The 21,319-nt window shown below is 44.0% G+C and overlaps 1 protein-coding gene across 1 annotated transcript; it reads right to left on the bottom strand.

Moving 5' to 3' along the window:
• Positions 1–1,469: 1,469 nt before the first annotated feature.
• Positions 1,470–19,653, bottom strand: glrbb (glycine receptor, beta b). The gene is made up of 10 exons (XM_067247793.1): positions 19,624–19,653; positions 17,016–17,157; positions 15,221–15,327; positions 14,083–14,150; positions 10,530–10,756; positions 7,786–7,868; positions 6,761–6,901; positions 5,652–5,804; positions 3,821–4,110; positions 1,470–1,766 (listed from the first exon to the last, which is right to left on the bottom strand). Exons 2-10 carry the CDS (start codon positions 17,135–17,137, stop codon positions 1,470–1,472), a joined length of 1,488 nt encoding a protein of 495 aa, XP_067103894.1. The 5' UTR covers positions 17,138–17,157; positions 19,624–19,653.
• Between the last annotated feature and the right edge of the window lie 1,666 nt (positions 19,654–21,319).

Genomic DNA, 21,319 nt, shown 5'->3' with positions numbered 1-21,319 from the left:
CCAGCCCAGGTTCCACGTTCATCAGCCAATGACGCACCAGCAATGGTGGACACACTGGATATTTTTCCAATTACGAGTTCAGTCATAGTTATTTCCCGCAGAATTGTATTTATGGACATAAATTAGCGGTGATGCAGCTAAATGGGGTGAGGAAATGTGCACATCTTGTGCAGGGTGTTTTGTTGAATCTAAAAAGAGAGAAACGTCTTTACATTTACATTTTACATTTTGTCATTTAGCAGACGCTCTTATCCAGAGCGACTTACAGTAAGTACAGGGACATTCCCCCGAGGCAAGTAGGGTGAAGTGCCTTGCCCAAGGACACAACGTCAGTTGGCATGACCGGGAATCGAACTGGCAACCTTCAGATTCCTAGCCCGACTCCCTCACCGCTCAGCCAACTGACTCCCTCTCTTTAAATATATATCTGTTTCAGGTTTAGTGACACGAGGGCTATCAGAGGCCACACACAGTGAGACGACAATAAACGGCACAAACTCATTTCTATGCCAGCAATTTGATTGTTTAATTGTTTGTAAACTTCACATATACATGGTCAGCTTGTGGCCCATTTACACATGATGATGGAAGTGGAACAGGAAGTGAAAGATGGTAAAAAGTTACAATAGATGGAGTGGCAGTGTCATTCGACCATCTGAACTAGAATACGGTGCTATACGGTGTCACATTATCCACTAGAATCCCATACAGAAAATACCAAGAGTAACAAACTCTTATAGTTACAATAGAACATATTTATAATCATATCTATATATGTTTATATTTATATACTGTTTTTACTGTATACCATTTTTCAACATGCAAAGATTTTACAATGTTACACTTTGGGCCGGAATTCAACCGGAACCCAAACTCTCACCTCTTAAAGAGAACGTGAGTTTTCTCTCTCGTGATTTCTTTTGATTCATTTAATTTTTGTGGATTCATTTCTACACCCTTCATCACAGGAATCACTCCTGTGATGCTTCATCACTATTTCAAGTCCCAATATATCATGAGTACAACTAAATCACTAAGTAAAGCATGGAAGGGGGTGGGGGTCATTGACCGAAACACAAGATTACATTTACATTTATTCATTTAGCAGACGCTTTTATCCAAAGCGACTTCCAAGAGAGAGCTTTACAAAAGAGCATAGGTGACTGATCATAACAACGAGATAGCCCAAACATTGCGAGCAGCCAAAACATGAAGCATACATTGTGGAAAACCAAATAAGTGCCAAAGGGAAGAACCATAAGAGCATGCAGTTAAACAAGTTACAATTAAACAACATGAAACTCCCCACAAGAGTGCAAGAGTGTACCTGTAGAAAAAACAATCAACAGTAAAATATTTCACAGCGAGTACAAGAATTTGAAACTGTTACAACTAACCAACAAGAGCAACAAGTCTCTCAATACGAGTCATTGTGATCCTGGAGGGAACATCAGGTCCAGCCAAGATTATCACAAGTACACGGACCAATAGATGACGTTGAAGAAGAGGAAGGTGAAGGGGAAGAGGGCGCGGGCGTAGAGGTCCACCCGCTTGGCAGCCGAGGGGATGACGGGCTTCGAAGGAGGCGGCTTCTTGTTGTGCTTCCCTTGCAACCTCCCCAGCGCGCCGGACAGGTCGATGGGCTTCCCGTAGCAGTCAAAGTTAGAGAGCTCGAAGTCCCGGGGCAAGGAGCCCACAATACTGAAGTCGTTGGTGCGGAGGTCCGACTTGGAGGTGCAGACTTTCTTGCACCTCGTCTCCGCCACCTGGAGGAGGAAGAGGAGGAAGAGGACGAAGAGGAGGGTAGGTGAACGACGTTGACCAGAACCTCTTCCTCTCAGCTACTCTCCCTACCAACCCCAGGAAAGCCTTGACATCCTGGACAAACACTCGCCGTTGCTAGGTACCCTTCTTATTGAAGGCATAACGTGACACATCAGGGATTCGACCCCAGGAACAGCGTGGTGTTACTGCTGTACCTCTCTGGATCGGATCCCTCCTAGATGTCCAGTCTGGGACTCCTCCTGGCACTTTACTGCAGTCATACATCTCAGCGACAGATGCAACAGGAGAGCTGGCACTAGTTTCCCATCCATTTAATCTTTCCCTCCCTGCAGATGGCGAGCACATCAGACACAGAGCTGGGAGGTTCGAGCGATGCCTCAGAGGTGCTTGTAAAGATGCGAGAAGGAAAACGGGACCAACGTCCTTTTCTGTTCCTGTCATCCTCTGTGACTCACGTTCATAAAAGAAGCCATTAAAAAAGTTTGAGGACCTCAAAACGCCATCCCAAATCACCTAGCCCCCATAACTGGGAAAGAAAAAGACCTGGGCTCATCATCAAAGGAACTATGGAAGCAAAAAAAACATTACAAAAAAATGCGTGTGACTTTGTTCCTTTACCTCCAACCCTTCTAAAATCTCCCCCAACCTCCACTTTCCAGAGACGCCTGTCTCAACAAGACGAAGGCAACTCGTGATTAATGAGGATGTTTCAGCGAACCTTTCAAGACCGTGTGGTTTGAGAGTTGAGCCCTCAGTGGCTCCACGCTACATGCCTCGCGTGTGAAGCCATTGTGGCTCAGTGGGTTTGCTTTCCAGACGGCGTCACGCTTCAAACATCTGAGTCTTGACGTGCGGCAGGTTCATTTCTCCAGCATTTGATCTCACCAGTGAAGGACGTTTGACTGATGCTGGACTGGCAGACCACATGGAAAGAATTCCTGTAGGAATATTCTCCACATCAACCGGGGATATTTTTGACAGGATCTACGATAAACCGTTGTGACACATATTTTTCACTTCCATGAGCATATCTAGGATCAGTGTGAGGCATTCTTAGGCCTGGAGAAAAGGCTTTTAAAGTGTTTGTTTTGTATGACACAAGTGTTTGGGTTTGGCTAATGAACTTATTTTAAGGAAGCATTTTTATTAGTTATGTATCTTTAACTTCATGAAATAATTTGATTTACCTAACTATTACATATCCCTGATGTTGCTCACATATGTGACAGGCACACGCAGAATTTCATCTGAATTGGACAAAAGAAAGAAAGAAAAAGGGCAGTGTGGTTGCAAAGTTACTCGACCAAAACCAATAGTGGACATAAATGAATTGCTGGGTGTCAGGAATTTAAATGATTAAATTTAATGGCCTGTGGACCAGATGGCTAATAATTAGTGCATGTGCCTTGTCATCACAATCTACTCTACTGATCTGTTGCATTGCTCTCATATAATGCTGCAGATATACTATACAACAATGGAGTCTAACAATTACTATATATCGTGGAGCTTTTCCAATCCCCTCCTCAAGGTCTAAAGAGCATATTAAGATCGAATTGCGCAGTTGCACTAAAGTCATTAAGGTCATTAAAGCTCAATTAGTTTGATTTGTTTTGACATGAAAACATATTTGCTATCTAAGGACAAATGTAATATTCTCGAAAGCCACTCCAGTCTTAACTAACATCCACTGTAAATTAATGTCCATCAAGTTTACAATTGAAAGACATTTAAGCCGTTTTGTAACCTGATTGATCTGAGTGTCAATCTTTATCGTGGTCAGGAGGTGGTGCAGGAGATGATACCAATTATTAATGATTGGATCTCCCTATTTTGCATTTAGATTGCATCTACTTTCAGAACTCAAATCATGTCAATGGATCTGAGCAAGATGAACCATTTGTCATTCAGTTAAGTGTGAGGACGAGATGTCTAAAATCACACACACACGCGCGCGCGCACACACACACACACACACACACACACGCACACACGCACACCTGCAGCGTGCTGACGTGCACACACACACACACACCTGCAGCGTGCTGACGTGCATGGGCGTCCCTCCGGTTCCGTTGACGGTGTTGTTCTTGCCGGGCGTCTTCCCCTCCGCCTTCTCCTTGGACGCCATCTTGGCCTTCTCGGCCGCGATGCGCTTGGGGCTGTTGAGCATCACCTGCACCACAGCATACTCCACCAGGGAGGCGAAGCCGAACAGCAGGCAGGCGATCAGCCAGATGTCGATGGCCTTCACGTAGGACACCTTGGGCAGCTCGGAGGCCAGTGAGGTGCACTCGGAGGAGAGCGAGAGCACAGACAGGATCCCTGGATGAGCAGAGAGCCAGACAACCTTGTCAGGGCAAGGTCAGGGAGGGAGGCTGGACCTGAGCAGCTGCTGTGAGGAGGATCTCTGCATCCCTTCGGGGTAGACGTCATCTGACATCTACAGTACTTTATGTGCCTCGAAGTTTAGCTTAAAGTTTTAATTATTAAACCTAATTGATTTATGCTGGTGGTAGCTAAGCTGGACAGCTGAAAACTACAATGATCTTCAATACAATACAATTTCCGAATGTTTGTTTGCCTCAGCCCAAGACGGTGTACAGTACAATACCTGCTTGTTCCAATATGTAACTCACTCGCTGTTTAGAACATTGTAACTATTATATAGCTGTCGAAGAATTACATAAATGGGGTTGTTGAACAGATAAATTATGATAGAAATCATCACAATCACTGCTGCAGGACTTAAAACAAAAGACTAATTACAAACTCCATGAATCCTGTTTTACCTTTCCCGTTGTAGTGCTAATGTGAGTTCACCTGTGGTCCGATAATAGACTGCTTTCACAGTTTTTTCCGGGAACAAACAATTAATCTAGGCCGTTATATAAAAGACTCTGAATGTGCTGTAAAGATGATTACCCAGCCCTGACCTGTTTTATAAACCACAAAGAAGGTGTTGTTTCTGTTTGGGGAGCTGATAGCTGATACAACGTTGCCCATCAACAACAATTTTTCCAGTGGGGACAAAACAAGAGTTAGCCTCTGATCTCCACAAGCACTGACATACACCGAGCCTCGCAATATGTCAGGCTCAAAACAAACCTGACAATAAGAATAACACCAACAACACAAACAGACAAACACATGCTACACACACACACACACACACACAAACATCCGTGCAACGAACTCCAATGAGCACACACTGTGAGAATGACTGACCTGCGATGATCCCATTTACTGGGGTGTCATGAGGTCGCCCTCCACAGGAGATGGAGGGATGGGATGGAAGTGATGATGAACGACTGGAGGGGAGACAGGAAGAGGGAGGTGGGAGGAAGTGAGGGGAACAACAATGGCTGGTCTGCTTCAAGCCACAATCATGAGATTCTCTGCGTTCACAGGGGCGAGGAAAACCCACAAGATGTTCTCCCAACTGACAACATGACCTGAGGGGGACAATACGTCTTCCACCGGTGGGGAGGAGGTCTTAGGAGCTATCTCATTGGCGGTGGTTTTCAATCCTGGCCTTTCAATTCATGCCTCCTGTACTGCATGTTGTACATGTTTCCCTGCTCCAACACACATGATTCAAATGACTGAAGCCTGATAACAACTCATTCATTTGAATCAGGTGTGTTGGAGCAGGGAAACATCCAGAACATCAGGGGAACACGAGGACCAGGATTGAGAACCACAGCTTTATGGTGACAGAGACTAGGGTGAGAACAACAATCACTGGACATTAGCTCAGATTTCGACGTCTTAGACAACACGATCATGCAGTCAACTGTTAACAGGAAATGCTGACATTTTAATGCCAGGTGGTGTTTAGTGTATGGTGAGTGTGGTGGAGGTACCCAGAGGAACCCGGGCGGCGCTGGCATCGGGATTGATCCAGAAGGAGAGCCAGGACAGGACCACGATGAGGAGGGTGGGCGCGTACACGCCCATCATGTAGAAACCCACCTGGCGCCTGAGGGTGAAGATCACCTCCACGCACGTGTAATAACCTGGAGCACAACACACGAGAACAAACACAAATACGTATTAGGTTTATTCATTGCCGTCTCCACTATCCTAACTATCTCTCCACTATCAACTAGGTCTCCATGTTCTTAGCTAGAAGCAGAGCAGGCAGGGCCAGGCACCCCTCACTTTTTCCGAACACTTTTTAAAAGCCTTTATGTGTTACCGTGGTATCTTAGATCTCAGGTCTTCAACCTTGTGATTCCCTCTCCTAAGCACTCCTTTGATGAACTGTATCACCCTATGTGTGTAACCTTTCCCCCCCAAAAATGTGGTACTTTATTTTCCACTCACAACACTACACTAACAGTTTCTAGTTTATTTGAACTTTTAAAAAAAAATATATATATTAACCTTTTTTCCCCAAATATTGGAGAAACATTTGTGCATCAGGTCTGTTTCTAAAGCACCTTAGTGTAGTTTTATCACGTTCAAATACTTGAGGGTGAGAATGTTTTCTTACCAACGAAACAAGCGTACATTTAACAACATACAAAAACAATTTTCCCCTGTGCTAAAAAGGTTTTTGAATTCCTGCGTTGAAATCCTAATGAGGAACCTTCCTTTTCTAAGTGTTTTGAGAGATGTCAACATTCCTATTCACTGGGAATAATTAATGACCTGATGAAAGGCACTGTACCGTACATTGTCAGCCAAACTCATGAGAATCATTCTTTTGGAAAATCTTTATCAAGCCACTGAATCCAATGGCCCAAAATGTCTCTGATTTCAAGGTGATTGTTATAAGAATGCAATCAGATTTCAAGAAGTAAGTACTCCTATTGCATTAAGATAGACATACTGTAATGACCTTAAGCTAAAGCACTGTATTCATGCCCAACAACTGCATGAAAATACAGGCTGATACTGTACTGCACAAATGCACTTATAGATGGCACCTTGTCTCTCATGCATAGTTGGAAGACATTGAGGAGCATACCTGTTCCTTCATAGAACTTGGTGCAGTTCCCGTATTCGATGTCCTCCTGTTTGATATCAAACTGAGGCAGGGCGATCTCCTCCATCTGGACTGGGTCTCCAGTCTCCCACATGAACCGCAGGTCATCTGTGGTGTAGCCAACTGCAGGCACACACACACACACACACCACACCCCATACACATACATTATACACACATGCATCATACACACACATGCACACGTCATGATGTATGTCAAACACGTGAAAACATCAGGATGTTTTGGGGGCATACTGATATATTTAGGGTTTTGGGTCACACCTCTTTACCAGGCCTGCAAAAAGTTTAGGGGTAAAAAAGGTGAGAACGATACGGCAAACCCCAGACCCTCTAGGGGGGTCCGGGGGCATGCTACCCCGGAAGAACATTTCTTAAAAAAAAAAAAAAAAAAAAAAAAAAGTTAAACTATCAATCTAGTGCACTTTGAGAGCAACATGAAGAGGCTAGATCAATGTAGAAAACCTCTCCCCACCCTGTCCCTGATTGGCTGTGAGGTTTAGGTATTAGGAGTGACGATTGGTTCCAGAGCCAGTTGTAAAGACGGGTAAAATGTTGTGTTGTGTTGGCCAAGGCCACGACCCCCCCCCCCCCCCCCCCCCCCCCCCAAAAAAAATAAATGTTGTCATCGGATCTGACCCATTTTGGTTTTAAAAAGGTGAGTCTCACCTAAACGTGAGGAGTTTGCATGCCTGCTTTACTTTGCATCAACTTTCTCCATAAATAAGATGCTACACCAGGACTCATGCTCATATTCTTGTCTGCCTTCGCAGACCGACAAATATGCAGATAGATTCTTCCTCCCAGACACCCTCAGAAAACGTTAGTTCCTTAACAGCTTGAAGAAAACCTTTTGAGGCAAACCAAACTGGAAATAACTGAAAATAGATCATACACATTTACATAAATATATATCTCACTTGACTTTACAGCGATATGATAATGTGGAGGATGTGTCATCCTTAGTTTAGGCTCTGGAGATTACTCACAGCTCTCCAGCTGCATTTTACAGCGCTGGGTGTCCATTGGAAACAGAGCGAGGTCCAGGGGGCACGATAGAGTAACTGACAACCTGGAGACAAACAAAAGTCATTACACCACCATATTCAATTTTGCATCATAAATTACTCAATTTGCAGGCTATAACTTGTAGACTAGCCCTTTGAGCTGTTAAGATATTGTAAACTTCAACAAAAGGGTTAGGATTGTAGATTTGTAATGTTGTGTGAGGTTGCTGCATGTGAAAATCTAGTAGTTAATGGTGCTCTTACAAGCATATATTTTAAAATATCATCAAATGAAACGCTGAAATGATTCAGCAGAATTATTGTCCGTATTTCATCCTGTCAGAATACAAAAGACACTGAATGATTGAAAAGATAGTCCCCTTTTACACAAAAAAAAACAGCCGCTTCTGTGCTCTTGGCATGAATTCTTAATGTGCTTCCTTCATTGTGCATGAGCAGAGTTGCATATTTATTTCCATCCTCTTTCATTTGCACATGAAAGCTTTTATTTTAGCTGCCTGTGACAAGTGCAGATGCACTGATAGGTGAACAGTAGCTCACACTGCCTCCTATGAAGTGAACCAAAGAACACATAAACAGGAGGAAAGACTCAAGACTTTAACACAGAAAAACAGACGTTGCGTCACATACGGGACGGAACAAGCTTCAAAGCAAGTTCCTGTGAGTAAGAAGCTCAAACTAGCCATCTTCTGAAGGAGTGGCTGACATGCTTACATTTACATTACATTTTACATTTAGTCCATTTAGCAGACGCTCTTATCCAGAGCGACTTACAGTAAGTACAGGGACATTCCCCCCGAGAGGAAAGTAGGGTGAAGTGTCTTGCCAAGGACACAACGTCAGTTGCAGGACCGGGAATCGAACTGGCAACCTTCGGATTACTAGCCCGACTCCCTCACCGCTCAGCCACCTGACTCCCTCACCGCTCAGCCACCTGACTCCCTCACCGCTCAGCCACCTGACTCCCTCACCGCTCAGCCACCTGACTCCCTCACCGCTCAGCCACCTGACTCCCTCACCGCTCAGCCACCTGACTCCCTAACCGCTCAGCCACCTGACTCCCTCACCGCTCAGCCACCTGACTCCCTCACCGCTCAGCCACCTGACTCCCCTCACCGCTCAGCCACCTGACTCCCTCACCGCTCAGCCACCTGACTCCTCAACCGCTCAGCCACCTGACTCCCTAACCGCTCAGCCACCTGACTCCCTCACCGCTCAGCCACCTGACTCCCTCACCGCTCAGCCACCTGACTCCCTCACCGCTCAGCCACCTGACTCCCTCACCGCTCAGCACCTGACTCCCTCACCCGCTCAGCCACCTGACTCCCTCACCGCTCAGCCACCTGACTCCCTCACCGCTCAGCCACCTGACTCCTGCTTGATTGACATGTTTGATTCCCCAAGAGGTTTGACACCAACGAGAACCTCTCTCTCTCTCTCTCCTCTCTCCTCTCTCTCTCTCTCTCTCCTCTCTCTCTCTCTCTCTCTCTCTCTCTCTCTCTCTCTCTCTCTCTCTCTCTGTGTCTCTCTCTCTCTCTCTCTCTCTCTCTCCTCTCTCTCTCTCTCTCTCTCTCTCTCTCTCTCTCTCTCTCTGTCTGTCCCTCTCTCTCTCTCCCTCTCTCTCTCTCTCTCTCTCTCTCCACCTAACCCTAACCCGTGAAAGAGTGAGTTCCAAATATTTCCAACAACGGTCCCCACAGCGTAAGTTATTTTTTCCAAAAAGATAGCTAGCTATCGTTAGCTGCCGGGCTAAGTTACCTAGAATTACGCTCGAAGCAATGCTACAACCATGATAATGTGATAGCCTTCTATTGGTACATTCTGAAGCCATACTAAATCGTTTATAGCGTATTTTTTGTCTATCGTATAATATTCGAATATTCGCATGTTGTCACATGATTTGCCCTGTGGCGCCCACTTTCGAACGCTCACATATTTTGTGACGCTACTAGGTCAGGAGGCGTGAATTAGCTGGTGACTCATTTCTGTAATCTCCAAATTAGCGTTAGGCTATGTGCGCAATTTTGCCTTGTCATCCTTGTATACATGCTTATGTTCACGGACTTAAGTTATGGATGTTGTAAACACGGTATTTTCAGATCAGTTTGATAAATGCTTAAGTCAATAGATGTACTGGATCATATTGCTAAATCTCGACTACTAAGCCTGCCAAGCAGCTTTTGAGAAGAGGTTTTAGAACGCTCTCCCTATGGTCCTAGCAAGCTCACTCAATCACTGCGCTTACAAATGGAAATTGGAAAAATTGAGATGTATGCGATTTTTGCATTGAGACAATAATGTAATTTCTGTGTATAGTCATTTCTGTGGAAGTATTTCTGGAAGCCAGTAAAAATTAGAAGATGAAAAACAGTACACGAGAGTGCCACTAAATCAAACTGTAAAACAGCTTTTAGTTTTGATGAAGTGTAGTGATTTCCATTAGCCCTCATAATTATGTTAAGCACTAAACTAAGTCGTATTTGTCATAACTTTACATACATCAAAGCATTGCAGTTAGTTCGCTGTTCACAAAAATAGAAGGAAATGTATTTCTGTAAGACTAAACAATCTTCTGGAAGGTGCCAGTTAGTTTGCACAGCTCACAGTCAATGTATGTATGGAATTCACATGTTGGTCGAATAAAGTCACAATACACACATCCATTCCTACCTGTGGGGTGGATGTGTTCGGATGTGTTCTCTTACCTCATGCTGATCAGAACATCTCCATTACGGAAGATGAACAGCAGAATGTTCTCCTGGGTGACTTCGTGGAAGTTCGCACTTTTCTCGTTGGCGAAGAACAGATCTGGCTTCCAGAGGCATTTAAACATCTTGGGATCGACGGTGAGCGATTCAGACTTGAAGTCCTGAGGAAGTCTGAGCCTGGGGTCGTTCCATCGCTGACGCAGGAAGATGTTCACCCTGTAATCCTGTTTGATGGACACAAAATATCAAGACACCACTGGGCATCAACCTAGATCTATGCTGTTGTTATGAAACGTTGTCATGGTGACATACAGTATATAATACATAATGTAGGCATATCTGAGGTCAAATGCACACAGGCAAATATTATGGTGAGGTTTACATTTAGACATTTACATTTAGTCATTTAGCAGACACTCTTATCCAGAGCGACTTACAGTAAGTACAGGGACATTCTCCCCGAGGCAAGTAGGGTGAAGTGCCTTGCCCAAGGACACAACGTCATTTTGCACGGCCGGGAATCGAACCAACAACCTTCTGATTAATAACCTGACTCTCTAACCGCACAGCCATCTGACTCAACTGACTCCCTGAGGTTTAATGTTATTTCTGTAGTCTCCTATGTACCATCATGATTCAAAGTCGCCTTTATACACAAAGTCCTTTCAGCCAACAAGCTGGCCTCTTTCCAGACAACGTAGATCCCAGATCATACTTTCCATCATGAAAGCAGCAAGCTGCTTCTCAAAGCTGTTTCAACATTGAAGCTTCGTCAAAATCCAATCAAGATGCCATTCCACAGCTGCAGAAAGCCGCTGTTGTTTGTGTTCGGAGCAATCAACACAGTGGACACATGGGAAGGGGTTGGAGGGCCAGCAGGGTCAAAGGTTATCAACACAGGGACAAATGATCCGGCTAAAAGCTCGTTAGAGGCGTATTAGATGGGCTTTGTTTGGTTCTGCTGGTGAGAACATATCACTCACAGACTGACAGCTGGCATGATGTGTTATGTCTCCACTGAAGGTATATATATTTATCAAAATGGGGAAACAGGTGTAGGGAGGGACTATTAGGGCGAAACTTGAAGATGGATTACACGTCAAATACCACATCTACCAAAATACCAGCTGTGTGTATGTGAACGTATGCCCGTTGTGAAAAAAACTTTCAGTGAAAAGAAATGTAATATCATTACATAGAACATCAATGCTTCATGAGGAAATCTTATTTCATAAAACATGGATGTTGCTGACATAATGCTATGTCGACCCTTCCGACATTTACAAGATACTACTTTGTATTTTATCCTAAAAAAAAAGAAGCTATTTTGTTAATCACAATTCCCCACATTGTTTTAGTGAATCGAACTGTGGTCTATTTGTGGCACGGCAAATGCAGAGCAAACTGAACACATCCAAGGGATGTGTTCAGGGAGTTCAGGGAGTTAAGGGAGTCAGGTGGCTGAGCGGTGAGGGAATCGGGCTAGTAATCCGTAGGTTGCCAGTTCGATTCCCGGTCATGCCAGCTGACGTTGTGTCCTTGGGCAAGGCACTTCACCCTACTTGCCTCGTGGGAATGTCCCTGTACTTACTGTAAGTCGCTCTGAATAAGAGCGTCTGCTAAATGACTAAATGTAAATCCACCGAGAGTAATCAAAGAGGAAAAACTCTACTGGAGAGACGCTATAAATCATTCTGGGGTTTATTGCACCCTGCATCATCAAATTAGTCATCCTCTCAGGGAGAATGCACTCATAAAGGGAAAATGGATGTGTTAACTGCAGTCGACGCACAGCAACGACAAGCATTTAGGCGAGGTGTAAATGACCAGCAAGAATTTCCTGAGATCAGAAGCCCTGGAGAGTGATACATCGAGAGGGAGATGACCAGCTGTCTCTGTCGGCCTCACTTCCTAACTCATTTGGACTCTTTGTCACTGAAACACACTCCTCTCTCCAGGACAGCAGAAGTGAAAGGAAAGGATGAAATTAGTAAAGAAGGATGAGTTTCCAGCTGTTTAACACCTCGCTCTCTTCTCTAACCGTCTTTCTCCATCTCTGTACAGTCCTCTCTCTCCTTTGTTTCCATATCTGTTTCGCTCACAGCAGACAGGAAGAAGGGTTTTTATCTTGGTTTGCACTGTTGCTGCCATTCTGTGTGTGACATATATCATCTCAATCGTTCCAGGTGTGAAATTCCCATCTAGCCAGCGTTAAGTGCTAAGGCTCTGCAGACACACAGCACTGATCTTCGGCCAAGAGAAATATCTTCAGCAGAAAACGATCGGCTTTCCAGGATACAGGATTCAAGGCATCTGTGTAGATGTCACTACCCATAAAGATCTGTCACTACCCTTAAATATCTGACAGACACAAGAACTGGAAATTTCAGCTGAATTTTCACTACAACACCTGCTTAAGGGTACTGAGACAACTGCCAGTTTCGTCAGGAAGCATCTTACCTACAAACATCTTAATCAAATTGTATTTGCGTAGCACTTTAGACAAGGAATTTTACAGAGGGCTTCTCAGATGCCCACAGATCAGCTCCTATAACCAACCTAAACCCTCAAAGAAGACAAGGAAAACTATTAGAAAATACTCTAAAAGAGAAAATGTTAGAAAGCTGGGAGGAGATATTACATGAGAGATCCCTTCCTCCAGAGACAGTTGGTGATGCAGACAGGTTCAAACCACAGGCTGGAGACAGTTATGCAATATATGCTTCATTATTTAAATAGTATGTAGTTCATTCTTTTGGAATGATCAGTATAGTATAGAGTTAATGCTGTATGCAAATGTAAATATGTCAAATTATATCCAGGCATTTAAAAAACTATTTACATGCTCTCAGACAGGCTTTTCCTAGTATTTATGAATCACTGTAGTCAGAAAGGCTGTTCAAAATTCAGGGGAGACAACGTTTATTGGAAAATTAATCCCAAAGGCTTTCAATTCATAACAAGGGCTAGACAGTTAACACAACGCTCGTTGCATCCTCAAATGATAGAAAAAGAATGAGAAAGTTTCTTATAAAACATTTCAACAGCGTACTCATTGTCTCTTAAGTGATCCAGGGTCAAATCAGCGTGTCCTTGAGTTTAATCTATTCATTAGCAATGGAAAAGCACTTCTAGCAGCAATTAAGACATCAGATAAATGAGCCATGAAACCTCTAGTCTCCATAAAACTCCACCGCTAAAATTATCTTGTGCATCTTGTGCATATCTTGTGCATTCTGCAATACCTAGGGCAATAGGGAGTCAGGTGGCTGAGCGGTTAGGGAAGCGGGCTAGTAATCTGAAGGTTGCCAGTTCGATGTAAATGTAAATCCTACAATACATTCCCTCAAATCTGTAGGGAAAATATTGCCCCGAAATATAATATTCCTGATAATGTTTTCCCTTAACTAATGCGGATGCAAGACAGAGCTAGGGTGAAGATGGTTGTAAAAGCACCTTGATGGTGGTTCTAGTGCTTTGAGGCAAGAAAGGCGCATTACAAATAAAAGGTATTGTTATTTATTAGACAATCTGATCATGGGTGTCTCACCATGGTGGTTTCCTGGATCGACCCAAAGCTGTTGATGAAAATGTTCACTTTGTCTTCAACAGGAATGCCTGGAAACCAAACAGAAAAACATAATCAGAAACTGGCAGTTAGCACATACTGTACCGTAGGTCCTACAGGAGCTATGATACACATAATAATGTCTATTTCAGTAAATCTGCAAACCTACACACACCATATCAAGATCTCCATATTCACCTTAACGGAGAACATTTACATCTTGTGATTATCATAAAATACGCCAAAACACACAGGAATTCTGTGTGTTCTGATCGAGCCAGAATAAAGATATTACAGGACCACTGGTGGTGTTACTTTCAAACGCAGCCACAAAAGCAGGTTGTGATTTAATGGCCCAGGCGTGCAGTTGCAGAAGGAACAGCTTCAAATCAAATTTGGGAGATTACAACTTTGAAGTTAATGGAAGTCAAGAGCTTTCATCTAGCCTCGATATGAAGACCAGATGTGAGTCTGCAGAGGGGAGAATAGCAGGCAGCCGTACAGCGCAAAACCCCAGAGAGCCGTATCAAGCTTGGTGCCAGCGTGTGAAGATGGACCCCAAGACCACCACAGACTGTTAAGATCATCAGGTCTCCATGGAAACGCTTCGAATGGGAGTGCGGAATGTGTTACGACACCTGGCAACAGGGAAACATTCTCAGAATGTTCTGTGTGTTCTACGTGACGCACCGAAAGAGAGGATACTGTAGATACCTGCTAGGGTCTGTACAGTAAACGATGCACGCGAGTTCTAAGGGCGCATGCGATTCAGCATGATGGACTCTTGATCTGAGTTGAAACTGTCATGATCTCATGTTTAAGATGTGATTTAGAATGTTTGGGGTCAGAACACAGGCCTTGCATTATGGCGGATTCCATGTAAATCACCCAAAGGCAGTGGTAAGCCTTTAATCGAAAACTTTGAAATGGTTATATATGAACTAGAACAAATTGTCTGAAAACATTTGAGCCTTTCAGGTAACTTACCCAACTGAACAGTGTGTAGAACCCACACACTGAAATAGATAGTGGGGGAAGAAATGATGGAAGGTTGGATTAAATTAGTACAGTAAGCAGAGAGGGAGAGGGGGAGGGAGAGAGAAAGAGAGAAGCTGCTCACCTTTGAAGTTGGGCCTGATTCTGGGATCGTAGGTGATCAGTAACCTGTTCAAGATGTTGCTGGTTGAATTTTCAGGAACCCGTGCAAGGTCCTCAGCTGACAGCTCTCTGCAGGGGAGGAGGGGAGGAGGAGAGGGGAGGGGAGGGGAGGGGAGGGGGAGGAGGAGGAGAGGGGAGGAGGAGGAGAGGGGAGGGGAGGGGGAGGAGGAGGAGGTTATACAGCAGCCCACACCACACAGCAGCAGGTCACATTCTCACCAGAGAACTGCACAGCCTTACTTTAACTCCACTTAAACTCTGTATACTGAACAGGTGATTGAATTAACTTTAGAAGTGGACCACCCTGTCAGGGTCTCACAACCTTTCCGGGAGAGGAATACTGTTATAGGTTCTGCTAGAAGGTGTTCAAACAGCAAAAAGCAAATGTTCCCAGCATACTGTGTGAGGGCACTCTAAAAACACTCTGACCGCTCCCATGTCACACAGCACAGGGAACACTGCGGTTTCCTGATTTTCTGAAGGAATGATAACCTGAGGGGAGAGATGGCCAGAGAGAGAGGGAGGAGATGTATACAGAGAGACAAAGAGAGTGAAAGACGAAGTGATGGTGAGAGAGACAGAGAGAAAGGGAGGGATGGTGAGAGAGAGGGAGGGAAACAGACAGAGAGAGGGGGGAGAGAGGGGGGAGAGAAAGAGAGATACAGGAGAAAGAGTGGGACCTGGCATAGAGGGCAGGAAACTGCATCCATGTGGGTGGTAACTGCTCTGCCAGGGAATTTAACTCCCAGAGCACTTTATATCTCATTATGTAAACCTGATCGTGCTCAGAGGATGAGTAGAAGGGTCCAGGCAGGGATTTTGACTGTGTACATTTGCGGTTCCTCTGATCAAAGTGTGCCACATATTCTTTCTCGAAAGCCCCACCCAGCTAGACTTTCTGCAGACAATTTAGACAAGCTGTTCCAAACTGATCCACAATGACATACAGTCAGACACACAGTTTAAATGGTTTATACTGTACCTAAATAAAAGGCTTTTCCTCTTTACCAAAACAACTCTACGTTGCCAATAATATATTCCCATTTTTGGTATTAGTGTATTACGACATCCAACACTGCATGACAAATGAGGCTTTCGTGTTAAATCTGGGATAGAAATGACAAATCCTTTTTTTTCTTAGCTTTTATTCTTTTGGCCAGCTGTCCAGTCCCAATCTAATGCACTTCACATCTGTCAGTGGTTGGATGAGTTTCTCAGAGATGGGGAAATCATATGCAAACTCTCTCATCTGTCTACACACAAGACACTGGGAACTACAAGACGCACCTCTGGATGAGAAGGTGCTGAGCGGGGGTCAGACGGCTGAGCGGTTAGGGAATCGGGTTATTAAGCAGAAGGTTGCCGGTTCGATTCCTGGCCGTGCGAAATTACGTTGTGTCCTTGGGGGAAATGTCCCTGTACTTACTGTAAGTCGCTCTGGATAAGAGCGTCTGCTTAATGACTTAAGGCCCTTACACACTGAGTCAGAAATTTTCGTATGCGTTTTTTCGCAATCGTCAGCCTCAAAATTCGGTGGCTCTGAATTTAAAAAAAAACTATCAAAATGTTGAAAACGCAGAAAATCGATCCCGATCCGAATTTTTTTTGGACGGACGAAAGTTTCAGAGGCAGTGTGTAAGTGCGATTGACATAACGTGAGGTAGTATTTAGTTTTTAACGTGCAAACATTTCGGATACGAATTTCGGACTCAGTGTGCAATGGCCTTAAATGTAAATGTGCTGGCTCTCATACTTACGAGGGACAGTCGACCTGCCTTCCTTTCTTCTTCCCTTTCTTAGTTCCTTTCTCCTTGGTGGATCCTCCCTCCATCCAAACCAAGAGGAGGAGAAGAAAGGCGGTCAGCTTCATCTCCTTCATCTTGACGCTTCGCCGTACGCCTGAGAAAAGGAAGGAGGACGAATCAAAGGTTGTGGGATCAGTCTTGCTCACCTCCCGCTCAGGAACAAACGGAAATTGTTGCTTTTCCACATTCGATGAACAACATGGCTCCTTTCCGCAAACAGACAAAGCTATTAACTACGAAGCAATACTTCCAACCATTAACTAAATAATATTTTTATGAGAGTAATACAAAACTTGTTTGCCGTTATAATTAAAAAGCGCAATAACTATGCACCCTGTAGCATTATTACACACAGTTGATGAGAATACTGTGTGTACACCATGTTTTTGGAGGGGTGGGCACATAAGGAATGCAGCCTGATCATTTACATTAATTCAAGAACGACTGTTCCGGTCTTAATTGTTTTTATATAAGTGTACAGTAGCCAATGGGTTTGGTTTCTACACTTAAGTCCATAAGTCTTGAACGTAATCACACCCTCTATATCCAGGCCTACGTCTGTCCCGCATAGGGAGAGCCATCAACTTCCTGAAACCCACCATGTACACCAGACAAGTGATGGAATAGACCCATTTATAGGTATTTTCTGGATTAAACGCCTTTCTATACCGCTATAAACACACCCAGAGCTCCTTCCCACGCTGTGTGACCAGGGTCGTTTATCACAGGCTGACTGTGATGCATGTATGCTGCCACAAACAGGACCTGCTTCCCTACATACACATGTTGTCTTTGCGTGCCGTGTATGAGCTGGTGCAGCGACCCAGATGCTCTAAACTCCTGCAGTTCATCGTGGAGCAGAAACACTCCAGCTCCTCTAAACTCCTGCAGTTTATTGAGGAGCAGACACACTCCAGATCCTCTAAACTCCTGCAGTTCATCGTGGAGCACACACACTCCAGTTCTCTGGCACGGCACCCTAGTAATCCCCCGTCAGCTTCTCTCCTTCACATCGATTATCGTCCTTGCTGGCGAAATCACGCCACACTTCTGCCAGGTTCATTTCAGCGTAGAAAACACAGAGCCAACATCAAGCTCGGCTACGTCATTTCATTCATTCAGCGACCGAACTTAGCCCAAATGCTGGGGGTTTCCCTCCAAAAGGTACTCGCACTCTACCGTACACACACAGACACAGAGTTGCGACGAGCAGTTGAGACATCATTTTTGCGGGGCCGTCACAACACGGCACACACACACAGACACACACAACACGGCACACACACAACACGGCACACACACACAACACGGCACACACGTCACAAACACAGACACGGAGGCACAGCTGGAGGGGTGCCAGATGATCTGATGAAGTTCCACCACTTCTTATTTTACTTAGAATTCCCCTAACCTGAGAAAGCTCTGAGTCACTGTCACACAGATGACCACCAGCTCATATCCCTAGTTCATCAGTCCTCCTCACACTGTTTTCTCTTCCCTCTCTCCTCTTTTCCTCTCACTGTCCTCTCTCCTTCCTGTCTTCTCTATCTCTGAGGACTGGAGTTTAAGATTATCATTCCCATCTCCTCCTCTCTGTCCTTCATTATTACAGTAAATCAAGTGGGCGTGTTTGCATCAGTATAGTGTTTCTGTTGTGTTACTGTTGGCATGTGATGATTAGACTTCCTGTAGGCGAGCCTTGAGAAAAAAAACAACCAGTCTCTCACGCTTGCTCATCTAATGCACTGTGAGCTGTATCATCTTAAAGAGGTGGGTGTGTTGCTCATCATTAAAGTATCCCTAACATAACATTGGCTAGATGTAATATTTAATAAAATAAAAAAAACTTATGGTTTGGCAATGGCAATGGTCTGCCCACTTAAAGTTGTATTATGATACAGTAGACATGGACTTCTTATGGGTAGACAGAGTATCCACTCAATAGGCAACCCTTTCCAGTCATCACAACTTTAACAGATTCAGGTTCTGCTTGATCTGAGTTATTAGATTTAAAACCACAGACACAGGGCAGTAAACAATCGCACAGACATCCTACACACACAGGCATGTTTAGGTCTTATCACCCGTGGCCAAACACCATAAACACTTTTATGACCCTTCTAGTTACTGGAGAATTTATGGATGTTTCCTTATGAGCAATGTACTTTCACCTGCATTTCCACAAGGTCAATTGCTGAAAAGCAGTGTATCCTGTAAAACCTCGAATACAAATCAAATTGCTTTGACATCAATTAACAACAGTCGCAACCTGTGGCTGGCTGCACTTCCACGCCAAGACCGGTTGCGACCAGGCAAATATTGGAGCAGACGTCAACACTCGCCCCAAATCGTGAGCATTGCGACCAGAAGATGGAGAGAGCAACAGAGCAACACAGCCCACCATGACGCCGGAGGTTATATGAAGATGCGGGGGTAATGCCATTTACATGCGAAGCGAAAACATACAGCGAACATAGCACATATGTCAGTCTAACGCACATGTAGACCAAAGCCGGTTGCCAAGGCTTTTGATATGTTATAAGAAATGTATTACACTTACCAGTTATTTTTATTTTCTTGTTCCTAACGCTGACTCTGCAAGTGGTCTTCAGTGAGCCTTCATGACGCGTCTTGGTCCTTGTTTTTCATGATCTCCTCTTCTCCCGGGCATTCATAAATGAAAATGACATTTGAATTCAATACCTACATTTAGGCAGACTGCCAATATTTTCTTATTTTGGTTTCCCGCTGTTTTGTTTTTTTATTTTTTTTATTTTGATTTAGTGTATGGCGCTGCTGTACGTTTAGCCTATGTTCGGGAAACCCAAGATGGAGGCTAGCGTATGCACCTGTCATGCAACATGCGCAGTAGCAAGATGTTTAGAGGCTGACAAGCCTACATGCCCAGCATCATCACCACGGACGGCTTGTCCATTCTCCGACGACAGTACAACCATTACGTAAGCATTTGTAAGTAAGTGCTAGCTGGTACAATCTCCTTGCAATTTATGACAGTGCGTATGCAAAACATCTAGCAGACCGTTATCTGTAAAATATTAAGCGTCACTTCAATGTAAGCAGTTAAATCGCTATAATACTTTCTCTTCTCTTGACGAATAGATTTGAGTGGGATGTTAAGCACACTCACTGGGTAATAAAACTGAGTTGTGTCGTAACCCCGAGTGTGAGTACGTACTGTAGTCGTATTGAAGTGAATGCAAATTCAAACCTTCAACGTGTGCAGGACCGTTGGCATGTACGACCAACTGATGAAATGAAACTTCCGTTTATGCAGGCAGGTTTTAATCACCTTACCTAACCCCCTGACCATGGGCTGTTAAGTTATGGGCTGAGAGAGAGAGATCCTGACTTACTCCACATTGTACTATGGCCTAGCAGAATCAAAGCTGACTTCCAACATTTTCTAGCAATCCACTCGCTCACCAGCAAGGTCAGATATCAGAGACAAACTAGCTGTTTGGTGTATGGCTCATTCTTGTGTGTGTCTACCCAAGATGAATTGCTTGAGAATTGTTTTGTCTCACTACTACAAGAAAATAGACGTGGTCCAATTGTTGTTTTTATTCCAGATCTTCAAACCATATAGTTTTGCATTTTCACTGTAGTATCTCACTGTGTAGAGTTTCAGTCCAATCAAAATAGCATTATTTTCACACATATACTTTATTAGATATTAAAATACGAATGTGTAAATAATATGTACTGTACATATTTGATCTATGTATGCACAATAATCTGCACCAGATAAATAATGATTAATACGTTCTGATGTCATAATCAAGGCTAAGCCCCATTGGACAGTCAGCTTTTGTCTTTCCCAGACATTGTCCAACATCTGGCGACACATCACTTCACTGATGGACAGCCAGACACCATTCCCAAAATACTGTCAGTGTGTTTAAACCAAACTGGTGTAGTATTATTTCTGGCATGTGGGGCTTATTCAGCTTTAAGTAATATAAGGTCTTTGTGTTGACAGATTCCTTTGTTTCAAAGGATATTGAGCCCCTTGACAAGAGTTGATGTACTGCTTTGTTATGAATTTGATCTTGTCAAGTGATTTGGATACTACATACAGAACAAGAAATGTATACCGTGGTAATAAAGTTAGAATGGGGGAGAGTTTTCCCTGCAAAAGATGAGGACACAATGTTACCCTGAAGAAAGGGAAGATCATTTTTCCAAGACGTCTTTATGGTGATGTCCGTTTTAACGACACAGACAAAGTGTGTGTT

Source organism: Osmerus mordax, chromosome 12 (genome assembly GCF_038355195.1).
Source record: "Osmerus mordax isolate fOsmMor3 chromosome 12, fOsmMor3.pri, whole genome shotgun sequence".
Taxonomy (NCBI): Eukaryota; Metazoa; Chordata; class Actinopteri; order Osmeriformes; family Osmeridae; genus Osmerus; species Osmerus mordax.
The sequence above is the reverse complement of the archived record's forward strand: the minus strand, read 5'-3'. Positions and strand labels throughout refer to the sequence as shown.

Bases quoted from the DNA above. Each gene is read 5' to 3' on its own strand.
- glrbb (XM_067247793.1), bottom strand. From the start codon at position 17,137: ATGAAGGAGATGAAGCTGACCGCCTTTCTTCTCCTCCTCTTGGTTTGG. The intron at 15,328-17,015 runs GTAAGTATGAGA...CCTCCCCTGCAG, and splicing joins AGGCAGGTCGACTGTCCCTC to AGAGCTGTCAGCTGAGGACC. The intron at 14,151-15,220 runs GTGAGCAGCTTC...TTTGGTTTCCAG, and splicing joins AATCAGGCCCAACTTCAAAG to GCATTCCTGTTGAAGACAAA.